At 42.1% G+C, this 13,579-nt stretch overlaps 1 protein-coding gene across 1 annotated transcript in view; it reads right to left on the bottom strand.

Annotated features, from left to right (window-relative positions):
• Positions 1-3,234: 3,234 nt before the first annotated feature.
• Stil (STIL centriolar assembly protein) overlaps positions 3,235-13,579 on the bottom strand; it is a 43,278-nt gene continuing 32,933 nt past the window's right edge. Inside the window, exons 15-17 of the mRNA XM_021159808.3 lie at positions 7,497-7,689; positions 6,709-6,959; positions 3,235-5,096 (exon numbers count right to left, since the gene is read on the bottom strand). Coding sequence (XP_021015467.1) covers positions 4,307-5,096; positions 6,709-6,959; positions 7,497-7,689 — 1,234 coding nt within the window. The 3' untranslated portion in view covers positions 3,235-4,306. The remainder of the gene's footprint in view (positions 5,097-6,708; positions 6,960-7,496; positions 7,690-13,579) is intronic.

The following is a 13,579-nucleotide window of genomic DNA, read 5'->3' on the forward strand; positions in this document are numbered from 1 at the left end:
TGCTGTACAAGTTTTGGTAAGGGTTTCAAGACTATGAGGAGGGGTGGATACCTGGAAAACCACTTTGAAAGCCGAAAGTCTGCAAGTACAAAGCATTATCTGGAGATTTATTGTGCAGACATAAAGGCCCCGCAATCTGGAAGGCTAATAAAAGTCCTGCCCCTGTGAGCATCACAGGGAAAGCAGGGCAGAGCAGAGCAGACTGCTAATCTAGGCCCTTGCAGCGGTTCAGTGCTAGCTCTACACTGTGAAGTCATTAGTGGAACCCTTGACCAAAAGCTGGCAGGCAGGGCCTCCTGCAGGCCACTCAGTAAATGGTGGTTCCTGCTCTCCACTAAAGGGATCCTTCCAGAAGGAAAGCCAAGTGGGGCAGTCTGGACAGTGCAGAATTAGACAGTAGTATTTGAATCCAGCTCCAGATCCATATCCAGTAGGAAGCTAGTTCTTCCTTGATTTCTCTGGTCTCAGGAAGGCTTTCTTTTTCAATTGCTTCAAGACACCTAGAGTAGACAGTAATTGACATGAGTGAGTGGGGGTAGGCCAGGACACTTCAAGGAACTAGTGTGTGCTAAGTGCTGGTGCAGGGCCCCCAGCACACAGCAAGTCCTAAAAGACAGAAGCAGTCACTGCAGCTTTTCAACATATAGGTGACATAACCTTTTTCTTTAGAATCTTTGCAGCTTTTACAAGGCTTACTTAACAGGTCTACCTACTTCCATGGGACTGAGCACTGAGAAGGGTGATGGAGAAGATAAGCAACTACAACAGCCAACAAGCAGCACTTTAGATGGTGAGATTTGAAACAGAGGAGAAAACAATGTGCCAATAGCCAGAACCCAGACTAATGAGTTTATTTCCCAGATGCTGGATAAAATAAATTCCACCATTCCAATTGAAATAGCACCCAAGATCTTATGATCTTGTACTAGTAAGGGACTAGTAGACAGAAATTGTGAGAAATGCCAATTGAGGGTTGAACATCCCCAAAATCTTTTAATCCCATTTCCCTGTACTAATACTTCTGCCAAAGACACCTAAGAGCAGCTAACTTCCCACAGTTCTTACAGAACTTTCTTATTTATTTATTTACTTATTTATTTAATGTATATGAGCACACTGTAGCTGTACAGATGGTTGTGAGGCTTCATGTGGTTGTTGGGAATTGAATTTGGGCCCTCTGCTCGCTCTGGACAGCTCTACTTGCTCAGTCCCTACTTGTTCCGGCCCAAAGATTTATTTATTATTATATACTGTAGCTGTCTTCAGACACACTAGAAGAGGGCGTCAGACCTCATTACGGGTGGTTGTGAGCCACCATGTGGTTGTTGAGATTTGAACTCAGGACCTTTGGAAGAGTAGTCGGTGCTTTTACCTGCTGAGCCATCTCTCCAGCCCCTTACAGAACTTTCTAGACTAGGTTTTATTGGTGATCTTTCTTAGCAAGCACTAAGTAGAAAAAAAAAGATGTTTTGTTGAATTACTCTGTGGTTTAAACTCAGCTTTGAAAATTTCTTAAACATCTTTATCAGAAGCACTCAGAGTGATAACAGGTGACAAAGTGTCTTAGTCAGGGTTTCTATTCCTGCACAAACATCATGACCAAGAAACAAGTTGGGGAGGAAAGGGTTTATTCGGCTTACACTTCCATACTGCTGTTCATCACCAAGGAAATCAGGACTGGAACTCAAGCAGGTCAGAAAGCAGGAGCTGATGCAGAGGCCATGGAGGGATGTTACTTACTGGCTTGCCTCCCCTGGCTTGCTCAGCCTGCTCTCTTATAGAACCAAGACTACCAGCCCAGAGATGGTCCCACCCACAAGGGGCCTTTCCCCCTTGATCACTAATTGAGAAAATGCCTTACAGTTGGATCTCATGGAGGCATTTCCTCAACTGAAGCTCCTTTCTCTGTGATAACTCCAGCTGTGTCAAGTTGACACAAAACTAGCCAGTACACAAAGTTAAATTCTTCCTAACTCAGGGAGTTTGTATTGCCCAGACAAACAGCTTTTTTTTATTAAAAGATTTATTTATTTATTTATTTATTTATTTATTTATTTATTTATTATATGTAAGTACACTGTAGCTGTCTTCAGACACTCCAGAAGAGGGAGTCAGATCTCCTTACGGATGGTTGTGAGCCACCATGTGGTTGCTGGGATTTGAACTCAGGACCTTCAGAAGAGCAGTCGGGTGCTCTTACCCACTGAGCCATCTCACCAGCCCACAAACAGCTTCTTGTTTAGCTTAAAAATTAGGAGTCATTGCAAGAGTAAGATAGTTGCTGAAGCTGTCTTGGTTAAACCATTAATTAATTAATCAATTCATTCATTCATTCTTCCTTCCTTCTTCCTTTCTAAGACAAAGTCTCTCTTTGTAGCTCTCACTGTCCTGGGACTTGCTATATAGATCAGGCTGGCTTAAAAACCTAGACATCTGTTTGTCTTTGCCTGCTGGGATTAAAGGCATGTGCCACATACCTGGCTTAATATTGTTTTTGATAGTACAATAAAAATGGCACCCACATTCAGGTTTTTTTTTTTTTTTTTGTGAAAGTGGGAGGGCTCAATTTAAAAAGCATATATGTCTAAGTGGCACTGAGATGTCTACTTTCTGTAGATCTCAAGTAGAAACAGAAGGAAACACCACTATCACCTGTTTGACTTGAAACCGAAGCAATGTGGGAAAGTCGTGTTCTCGGGTCCCTAGCTCCGTGGCTTTGATAACCAACAATAGTTCTCTATTAGAAATTGTCTCTGGAAGCCACAGCGAAGTTAAAAAAAACATTCAGAGCCAGGCAGTGGTGGCGCATGCCTTTAATCCCAGCACTCGGGAGGCAGAGACAGGTGGATTTCTGAGTTCGTGGCCAGCCTGGTCTACAGAGTGAGTTCCATAACAGCCAGGGCTACACAGAGAAACCCTGTCTCCAAAAACCAAAAACAACAACAACAACAACAAAAAACATTCAGAGAGCTGAGGCAGGGCGATCTTTGTGAGTTTGAGGTCGGCCTAGTCTACAGAGCTAAGTCCAGGACAGCTAGGACTACACAAAGAAACCCTACCTCAACAAAATAAACAAGGAAAACATTCAGCGAAAAGAATTAAGTTTTTTTCAGTTAGGAGACAAGCTTTAATACAGGGCAACCACATTTTAACTTCAGCAGAAACCTAAATCTTTCAAGTCAATGAGGTTTTTTTTTTCTTTTTTCTTTAGAAACAACAATTTGAAACAACTTGGGGCGGGGGAGTGGAAGTAAAGAATAAGAAAAGAATTAATTACCAACACACTCAACACTTGGATAGATCTCAGGCTATTATTTGGAGTAAGACAGTACATTTCAAAAGGGAGATAAATAAAAAATTGTTTTTAAAAGTACAATTCTGTTTATGAAATGTTCTTAAAATGATAAAAACATTCTGGTGATGGTAGGGCTATCAGGATAGGGATGGAGGGAGGACAGGTCTTAGGTTAGTGGAAGCTATGTGGTGTAATTTCATGTATCTATACACAAAAATGTGAATCAATGAGTACACAGAACACCTCACAGACTGTGTGAGGTACCTGGGTTCCACCCCGGCACTGCCTCATCCCACCAATAAGAACCCAAGGCAATGAAAAGTTCTGCTGTTTATGCAGTATTGTGTCTATGTAATTTCTTAGTTTGGAAACAAACTATGATTATGTAAAAAAAAAAACTATTTTGGGGAGACACAAGGGTAAAGTGCATACCTGAGCCAGACGAGGAAGGCAGAATTCTAAGTCTGAAGCCAGCCTAGGCTACAGATTGACCTGAGACCTTCTTTTAAAAAATCTACAGTTGAGGATATAGCTCAGTGGTCAGGCTCAGTAATGGAGCCCATTAGCAAATGCAAGGCCCTGGGGTACAGGGGAACACATTGAACTTGATTTGCTGCGGTACCTGAGCTTAGAGTTTTGCTTCTGTTTTAGGTTCAGTGATGCAGAATGAACCCAGCCTTCCCACTAACAAGCCATCTTACAACTGGGTCAACCACCCCCAACCTCCAGCCAATGTTAATTAGCTACTAACAGGGAAAAAGACTCTAAAAGGTATTAGAAATTCCAAAGGTCATGGCCGCCAGGCAATGGTGCAAGCCTTTAGTCCTACTTAGCACCTGGAAGGCAGAGGTAGGTGGATCTCTGTGAGTTCGAGGCTACCCTGGTCTATGGATTGAGTTCCCGGACAGCCAGGGCTACACAGAGAAACCCTGTCTTAATCCCAAAGGTCTGGATTTCTTAAGTGCCGTCAATACACACCTAGTCCTCACACCACAAAAGAGAAATGAAGAGTTAAAATAACTTAGGTAACTGTCTGAGACGCTTTACGTCTAAGAAGGTGCCCACAGAATCCATGCTATTCATTTGTTTTAAAGTCTCAGGAGACGGCAAGGTTCCGGGAAAAACTGCAATGTCTCTTTCATTTTCCTTCTCGGGATGATGAGTAAACTCTGCCTTTCCAGTTCGGAGGTTCACTGCCGGGTTTGGCTTAAGATTCCTTAATGAAATAGCAGAGTCTTCATTCAAGTGCTCTGCTGCTCTAGGCTGCACAGCTTGATTTGTGATATTTCTCAGTACTGGCACATCTGTGCGTGTGTCCCCAGAGCCACAGTCAGAGCACTGAGCTATTTCACAGGCATTCCGAGAAGGCTCTTTCTCATGACCACATTGCGTAGGTCTGCGTGCTAGGTTTCTGTTCAACACATGGTCGCTCTCACTATCTGCATGGCTGGGAGGCTCCTCTTCATCCTCACTATTGTCACTGCTTTGTAAGAGTCCGTACCTCTTCATGTATTTTTTGGTTGCAAATGACATGTTGCTTGGTGAAACTAAGCTAAGCCCCACTGTGCTTCTGTCTGAATTAATATGTAGAAGGCCGACAGAGGAGTCACCGTTATTCTGGTTTGACCGAGCAAGAGACAGTTGTGACAGCTGGTTTTCACTTAAGTACTTCAGAGCAATGGCATTGGCCTCCATGCTCAGATCCACACCAGTGGGACTTAGGCTGCTCATGCCAACATTACCAAATGACATGTAGTTTAATCCAGAGATCATTGCTTCCGGGCTGATGCAGGCCAAAACACTGAAAGACATGGCAAAGTAAGGCAGCTTTTTTACCTTATTCAAAATAGCAAAGAGTTTCATTCTGCAAAACTAATAAAAGTTTCCACTTTAATCTTACGAAGGCTTTTAAACTGACTACCCAGACTTAAGATGGTGCAGATACAGATTCAGAGCATACATTATAACCAGGGGGTAGCCCATCTTCACGGTCTGAATGCAGATTACTGACTGACTTGCCAGTTTCAATGTTTTACAGACAGCATGGCCATAGGATGGCTATTGTGAAGAAGCACCATTGCCAAGCTAGGTGTGGTGCTGCAGGCCTGCTATCCCAGCCCCGAGGAAGGATAATCAGTTAAGGCCAACCTAGGCTACACAAAACCTGTTAAAAAGCACAACAAAGCCAAACCAACACCCGCCCCCCCCCCCAAAAAAAAACCAACAAAGAAACCTAAAAAAACCAAACCGAAACAAACAAAAAAAACCCCAACCCTCTCCCAAATACAAAGTACAACAGAACAGAAAGCAAAAACAGAAAGAAAAGGAATATATTACATTATCCAATATTCACTCTCTAATGGGAGTCTTAATCATGCCTGTAAGAAGAAGCTGAGGCAAGAGAATTATGAACCTGGTCTATACAATGAGTTGCTCAAACAAACACGATTCTGCATGGGAAGCATGGGAAATTATGAACCCAAGCAGGTATATATAGTTCTCATGCTTTTTGTCCTTAAGCATTACCTTAATTTTATGTATATAAATGTCTTGCCTGTGTGTACATATGTGCATCCTATACATGCCTGTTACCCGGAGGCTAGGAGATCCCTTGGGATTGAAGAAATCACTGTGTGGTCACAGACGTCTGAGTCTGTCTCTCAGTATAGAAATAAAAAAAATGTCAGGGCTTCTGGGATGGCTTAGTTGGTAAAGGCATTTGCTGTTGAGCTCAATGACCACATGGTGGAAAAAAAAACTGACTCTAAATTGTTCCCGATATTAGAGAGAGAGGAGAGAGAGGAGAGAAGAGAGAGGAGAGAAGAGAGAGGAGAGAGGGAGGAGCAAACAAGTGTATTTTTTTAAAAGAGAAAATATTCGAAAGTGTTAGCCTCATTTTCCTGTACTATTGGTAAAGATTAAAATGAATATAAATATTTTGGCAAGCAGTGATAAAGCACCTACTATAACTAATTTAAACAAGTCCTTGCAGAATGACATATACTTAGCACTTAAACAGTACATAAAAGTTCAGAGAGCATGGGGGCTCAACATACTATATAGTGCATGGGTACAACAGAATATAATGCTATAAGGCACAGGAAAGGGCCTGTGAAGATGCGTCAGTGCCAAGAGCATTTGCCGCTCTTCTAGAGAGTCAGTTTAGTTCCCAGCATCCACCCAAATCACATTTCTAGGAGAATGTGAAAGAAACACACACAGTAACCATGACTACGACACACTGAAGAATTTGAGGGAAGGGGAACTTTTGTATTTTATCTTATATTTGCATTCTACATACAGCAGGCTTTCAATAAACGGTGAATGAGCAGGCCTGGGATGCAAGCACACACTTTCCAGGAGTGCTGCAACATACCTAACATTTATTCATCTTCAAAACAAAACCTAGTTACCTGGCATGATCCACTTTCTGTTCATTTTTCTTCACTTTAGTGGGAGAGTCGATTTTCACTCCTAGGCTCCTTAGCTGTTTAATAGTTGCACTGAGTACACAATCTTTGTCTACCAGTCCTGAATTGTGTCTTTTTTTCCTTGCATGGTGAGTATTTTGGGTCTTGGCGCATTCATGGTTGGTAACTACTGCTTTGGTAAGTGGTTCTTCGGTTTCTTGGGAGGCGTTACTTAGTAGGTGGTTCACCTGACCCTATGGAAAGAAAAAGAATGCATCTAAAAATCACTAACCCTTTGAAGATTTAAAAAAAAAAGATTTGTTTATTATTTATTTATGTGCCCGTGTGTGCTTTCGTAGGTGGAATGTAAGTGGTTGTGAGCCACCTGATCTGGGAGTCTTCTAATAGAGAGCAAGCTCTGTGAACTGCCCCCTCTCAAGCACACAACTTTAAGATTTTAGGAAAATGTCACAAGGAAGGCTAAATATTATCTTGTCAAATTCCATAAATTATCTAGCATACTTGTAATTACACAGTTTTTTCTCCTTTTTTAGAGCCAAAATTTCAAGAACAAACAAATGTTTGCTCTTGCTAAATATCTGATGACTTAGAAAGCTTACCATTTATGTTATCAAGATTTACGAAAATCTAAACAATTACATATTGTAATTATTGCTAGTGGTCAAAGATGACTCTATTTCAAGATCTCATTCAGTTTAAATCTATGGAAAGCTTAACTAGTATTTTTTATATTAAATAAGCACTTCACAAAAATAAAATGGTCTACTTACCAACAAGTCCTGGTAAATTTTCTGGTTATCTGATGGCCGGTAAGGCTCATCTTTTGTTCCCTGTGGTAATTCAGTGCTGTTACTGGCTCCCTCTGTTGGCGCAGTCTGTAAGCACATGCTCACACTTTCAGCCAGCAATGCATTTGGGAAGAACACAGGAACACCAGGCTCTTTGCTCTGCTCTGAAGAGTTGCTGCAAAGAACACGCAGGGTCAACAGACATCACAACACTTTTAACATAGATCTGAAGTGCAGATATCTGGGAAGAAAGTAGTAAATCCCAAGCAGCGCTTTGCGTGTCAGCTCTTCCAGATCACCGTACTGTTTTATTTTAACTTATCTTTCATTGAAGGCTAGAAACAAACTACTGATGTCTACATCTGACGCAGAAAAACCTTTTAGGATATCTAAACATTTTAAATATATAATTTGCTCATTTGAAGTTTTAAAATAGAAAAGATCCTTGTCAATTCAAGGTTCATAAGCCACAATTATCATATTATTTAGTTGGTGGTATTTCTTTATGTTTTTGGTTTCTTTTTCAACTTTATTTAGAGTTTTTATTACTTTCAAAATTAGAAAAGATAGAATGACTGGGAGAAGCAGCACAATAAGCACATTTCTTCTCTTTTCTTTTTTTTTTGGTTCTTTGAGACAGGGTTTCTCTGTGTAGCCCTGGCTGTCCTGGAACCCACTCTGTAGAGCAGGCTGGCCTCGAACTCAGAAATCCGCCTGCCTCTGCCTTCCAAGTGCTGGGATTAAAGGCATGCGCCACCATGCCCGGCTTTAAGCGCATTTCTTGTTAAAGCACTAACCTGTGGCTCTCAGAGAAAATAGAGAAAAGTGGCCAGGTACAGTGGCACATGACTGGAGTTATTATGTGTTTGTGTGCCTGTGTAAGTTTATATGTACCACATGCCTGCAAAGGCCCAGAGAGGCCAGAGAAAGTCAGGCTCCCAGAATTGAAGTTGTAGGTGTTTGTTACATGTCTGAGCCAGGAAAAGAACCAGGGTTCTCTATCAGAATAGTTAGTGCTCTTAACCCCTCAGCCATCTCTCCAACCTCCAAAGATTTACTCTATTTTTACATTAGGTGCATGTGTGGGGGGGTACCTGTGGAGGCCAGAGGCATTAAGTCTTCCTGGGCCTTGACTTACAGGCAGTTGTGAGCTGCCTGACACCGGTGCTGGGAACCAAACTCAGACAGATCCTCTAGAAAACATTCTTAACTGCTCAACCGTATCTCCAGCTCCAATGAGTGTCGTCTTGTCACTTGGGAGGAAGAAGCTGGAGAATCAAGAATTCCAGGCTGCTAACAACCTTCCCAAGATGAAGTCAAGAGTTGTCTCTGGCAGTGTTTATTCATACTGCAACACATGACTTCACTGCAACCTTTGTTCTGAACATATAGCACGCATACTTTGCATTGCACACGCTCATCAACACCTTGATATTTCAATGAAAGCTTTTCAAACACTGTGGCTCAGATTAAAGACTACTGCATGTTACGAACTACAGTGTATGTATGTATGTAAAATATATGTATATGTATAGATAACACTTTCTATTCTTATAGAAACATAATGGATGCATGCCTTTAATCCCAGTGGATCTCTGAGTTCAAGGCCAGTCTAGTCTACAAACTGAGTTGTAGGATAGCCAGGGCTACACAAAGAAACCCTATCTCAAAAGAAAAAAAAAAGTTGAAAGTGCCATCTCTTATAGTTTCAACTATTTAGCCAAGATTTAATTCTTTATGTAAAACTCAACAATCAGACCCATCCCATTACTGTAAGTATCTTTTATCTCTGTATCACTAAATGTTTTGCATACCTTCTTTATATTCATATTTACAGGGCCATGTTAAAATCTCTCAGGTTAAAGGAGTCACTTGCAGAAAGTTTAAGAAGGCCTTGATAACACAGCATCAGATGTCCACAGTGGCAAGTCTGTAACTGAATTTTCTTCTACCCCTGCTCCTCCTCTGTGCTCCAAAAACAACAGGTTGCTCCTCATCTTCAGTCACACTAAGGAGCGTCTTCACCTTACTGCAGAAACTCTCTAATGCTGCCTTTAAGGTTTGTTTGCTTCTCCAAAAAATAGTGTCATTCAGCCAGATAGTGGTGGCACACGCCTTTAATCCCAGCACTTGGGAGGTAGAGGTAAGTGGTTGCCTGTGAGTTCAAGGCCAGCCTATACAGCCAGCTCTAGGACAGCCAGGGCTACATAGTTCCAAAAACAAGAACAACAAAAAAAAAAAAACCCCAAAACCCTTGTCATTCAAAAGCCCGGCAGGGTAGTTCACACCTACCACAAGTTCAAGCATGGCCTGGCCTATACTGTATTTTGTCTAGCATTCTGGGCCACACACTGTTTTTATTCCGAGAGTCCATGCCAGTTACCAAATGTGGCTTATTCCATTTTTAACTAAATGACCATCATGATTAAACACTGTGATGGTGACTAGTCTTGCCTGCCACCTGGCCTGATATCAGGACTCCTGGGAGATTCCTAAAGCACACTGCAGGTGTGTCTGTGAGGGCATTTTACAGAGGAACAGCAACTGAGAGAAGAGCAGCCCAGAATGTGGACAGCACTGTCTAATCAGCCGGGGGAGAGGGTGAAGAAAGTCCACTCCCGAGCTCAGGTTCTGGGTCCTGCCATATGGGACAGAATCACCAACAGCCCACAGCTGCTAGAACTGAAACCAAAAGCCACATAGGAGTATTTACCACCAAACAAACGCTGGCTACACAGTGGCAGACACGGTTCTGACTGATTACATATGAACATTTACTTCTCACAACGACCTCAAAAATAGGTGCCTTTATTATTTCTACCTGATAGGTGAAAAAACAGTCAACCAGAGATCAGAGAAAAGTTCATAGCCATGACTCAAATCAGAAGCTTGAGCCAATGACTGTGCTCATAACCTCTGAGCTCCAACACTGTGCTCAAAAGTTTATCTAGGTGTCTAAAGTAGTAAGTTAAAAAAAAAAAAGCTGGAAAAGATATGAAAGATTTTAACCTCAAAACATTTAAACAATGACTTCAATGTGCCAGTACCTCCAAATTTGGCATGGCTTCTTAAACAATTGTTTTAAACAATGTCTCTATAGATGCCTTCCTTATACCATCACTTTCCATTGGGAAAAAGCAATCGATAGCCAATAAGCTGTACAGCCAATAAACTCATCTTTAGAGACTGTTCCAGCAGCCCAAGGACTGGCTGATCTGGGAGCCCAGGGAGCTAATGACACCATGAATACTGAGCAATGATAGCCACAGCATGAGTCAGACCAGACACTTGTGCAACAGCACCAAAGCCACCATGGACAGCTCTGGAAATGAGTGGTTTGTTTCTTTTTTAGGACAGGGTCATTCTATACAGTTTTCACTGGTCTCATATTCATGATTGTCCTGCCTCCATATTCTAAGTGCCACCACATCTGGCCTAGAGGTAGTATTGATCCTAAATCAATATATTATATGTTGAAAAAAGGGGATTAGATCTACATCTTGTTTATGTTACAATCAATAAAGCTGATTATAAATGTCTTGAAAAAGCAATCAGCTTTTCATTCTATTAGCTAAATTAGGTCCTTTTCTGAAGTTTTTAACTACCAAAGGACTGGAGATTTTCAAAGATTTGAAAATCTTAACATTTTAGAAAGTATTCTGTAGTTTACAGAATTGAGTCAAGGAAGGGGCTGAAAATATGGCTCAGTGGTTAAGCGATTGATCTCCAAGAGGACCTGGAAGACCTGGGTTAGTCACTATGTCCAGCTCTGCTGGAATATCTGCTTGCTTCTAGACATCTCAAGATCATATACCCTAGCGAGGGTCTTTATATACTCACCATTTCCATCAACCAGAGCATTCTTCTCAGCGATAATGCCAAGACTGGCTCTTTATCATTCAGACCACTGTTCAAACGTTAGGGCCCAGAGCCTTGCTCACTACTCTGCTGAAATACACCCCATGTCACGCCCCAGCATCACCCCGTTTACATCACCTGACCGCTCTGGTTCCTTTTTCTTGGAAGCAGTGGTCACTACATGAGACCATCTCCTTTTACTGCTTATGTGGTTACACACACAATCCGGAGCTCTGTTTTACTCACTGCTCTATCACTCTGTGCCGGGTGTGGTGCAGAGCATGCTAAATTCAGAGAGCTCTTGCCAGATTTACCAAGGAGCTAAATAAATTACTTGGGAATCACTACTTAAATAGAAAATTTCATAATGCAAAAACTTCAAACTCAACTAAAGACTGTTTAACAATACCATATACAATCTGTTTCAGAAATTACCATTTTGCCAATTTTGTTTTGCCTGACCCCACACAGCCTGTTTTTTACAATAAGGTTTCTCTGTGTAGCCCTCCCTGGCTGTCCTGGAACTCACTCTGTAGACCACGCTAGCCTTGAACTTAGAGATCCACCTGCCCCTGCCTCCCGAGTGCTGGGATTAAAGGCGTGAGCCACCAGTGCCTGGCTTTGTTTCTATGTTTTGTCAGTTCATCTACTGTTTTGAAACAAACATATAAAATGATATTTTATATGTTGTTGTCTTTTTCAAATATAATTGTACTGTCATTTGGAAGCCTGTATTATTAGAATCTCTAAGGTGAGGTCTGAGTACACAGAATGCTGAAGCTTTTTTAAGATGTTGTGACTCATTCAGATTAGCAAACCCAATAACTGACATATAAGCCTAACTGAAGAAAGTTTTCTTTGAGATTTTCTGTTATGCTGACACGATGTAAAGGCATCAATGAAAATGCACTAAGCTTATCAATGTCTCAAAGAGGAAGAAAATGAACATATTTGTGATAGTAAGAAATAATAGCCCATGGTATAGTTCAGAATTGCAGAGCAGATTTGAATTGTTTTTACCACAAAAAGTATATGAGGTCATAATTTTGACTGCCAGATTTAATTATTCTCTACTATGTATATAAATTTAAAAATTACATTCTAAGCAGAGCAAAGGGGCACATGCCTTTAATGCTAGCACTTAGGAGGTAGAGGAAGGCAAATCTCTTGTGAGTTCAGGGCCACTCAATACACAGTGAGTTCTAGGACAGCCAGGTAGCTAGGGATACATAGAAAGACCTGGTCTCAAATAAACAAACACCACCCACCCCCAAACAAAACCAATTCCTGAATATAAAATATATTCAATCCATAGCACTGCAAAAACAGAAAATGACTGCCCTCCAAAAGACCCAACAAGCAGCTGAAAGAGTCAGATGCAGTTATTTGCACCCAACCAATGGGCAGAAGCAGCTGACCTGTTGTTGAATTAGGGAAGGCTGAAAGAAGCTGAGGAAAAGGGCGACCTGGTAGGAGGACCAGCAGTTTTAATTAATCTGTATCCCCCGAGATCTTTCAAACACTGGACCACCAAACAGACAGCATACACCAGCTGATATGAGGCCCCCAATACACATACAGTAGAGGACTGCCTGGTTTGTGTTCATTCAGAGATGATGCGCCTAACCTTCAAGAGACTGGAGGCCCCAGGGAGTTTAGAAGTCAGGTGAGGTGGGGGTTGGGGACATCCACGTGGAGATGGGGTGGGGTAGGGAGGAGGTGTGGAATGTAGGGCAGTTAGAGGGCGGATGGGGGGGGCGAGGAATGAAATACTGAGTGTAAAAATAAATGAATTGCCGGGCGTGGTGGCGCACGCCTTTACTCCCAGCACTCAGGAGGCAGAGGCAGGCGGATTTCTGAGTTCGAGGCCAGCCTGGTCTACAAAGTGAGTTACAGGACAGCCAGGGCTATACAGAGAAACCCTGTCTCGAAAAACCAAAAAAAAAAAAGCCGGGCGTGGTGGCGCACGCCTTTAATCCCAGCACTCGGGAGGCAGAGGCAGGCGGATTTCTGAGTTCGAGGCCAGCCTGGTCTGCAAAGTGAGTTCCAGGACAGCCAGGGCTATACAGAGAAACCCTGTCTCGAAAAACCAAAAAAAAAAAAAGCCGGGCGAGGTGGCGCACACCTTTAATCCCAGCACTCGGGAGGCAGAGGCAGGCGGATTTCTGAGTTCAAGGCCAGCCTGGTCTGCAAAGTGAGTTCCAGGA

This window comes from Mus caroli, unplaced genomic scaffold (genome assembly GCF_978045245.1).
Source record: "Mus caroli unplaced genomic scaffold, Mus_caroli_1 scaffold_6, whole genome shotgun sequence".
NCBI classification, from domain to species: Eukaryota; Metazoa; Chordata; class Mammalia; order Rodentia; family Muridae; genus Mus; species Mus caroli.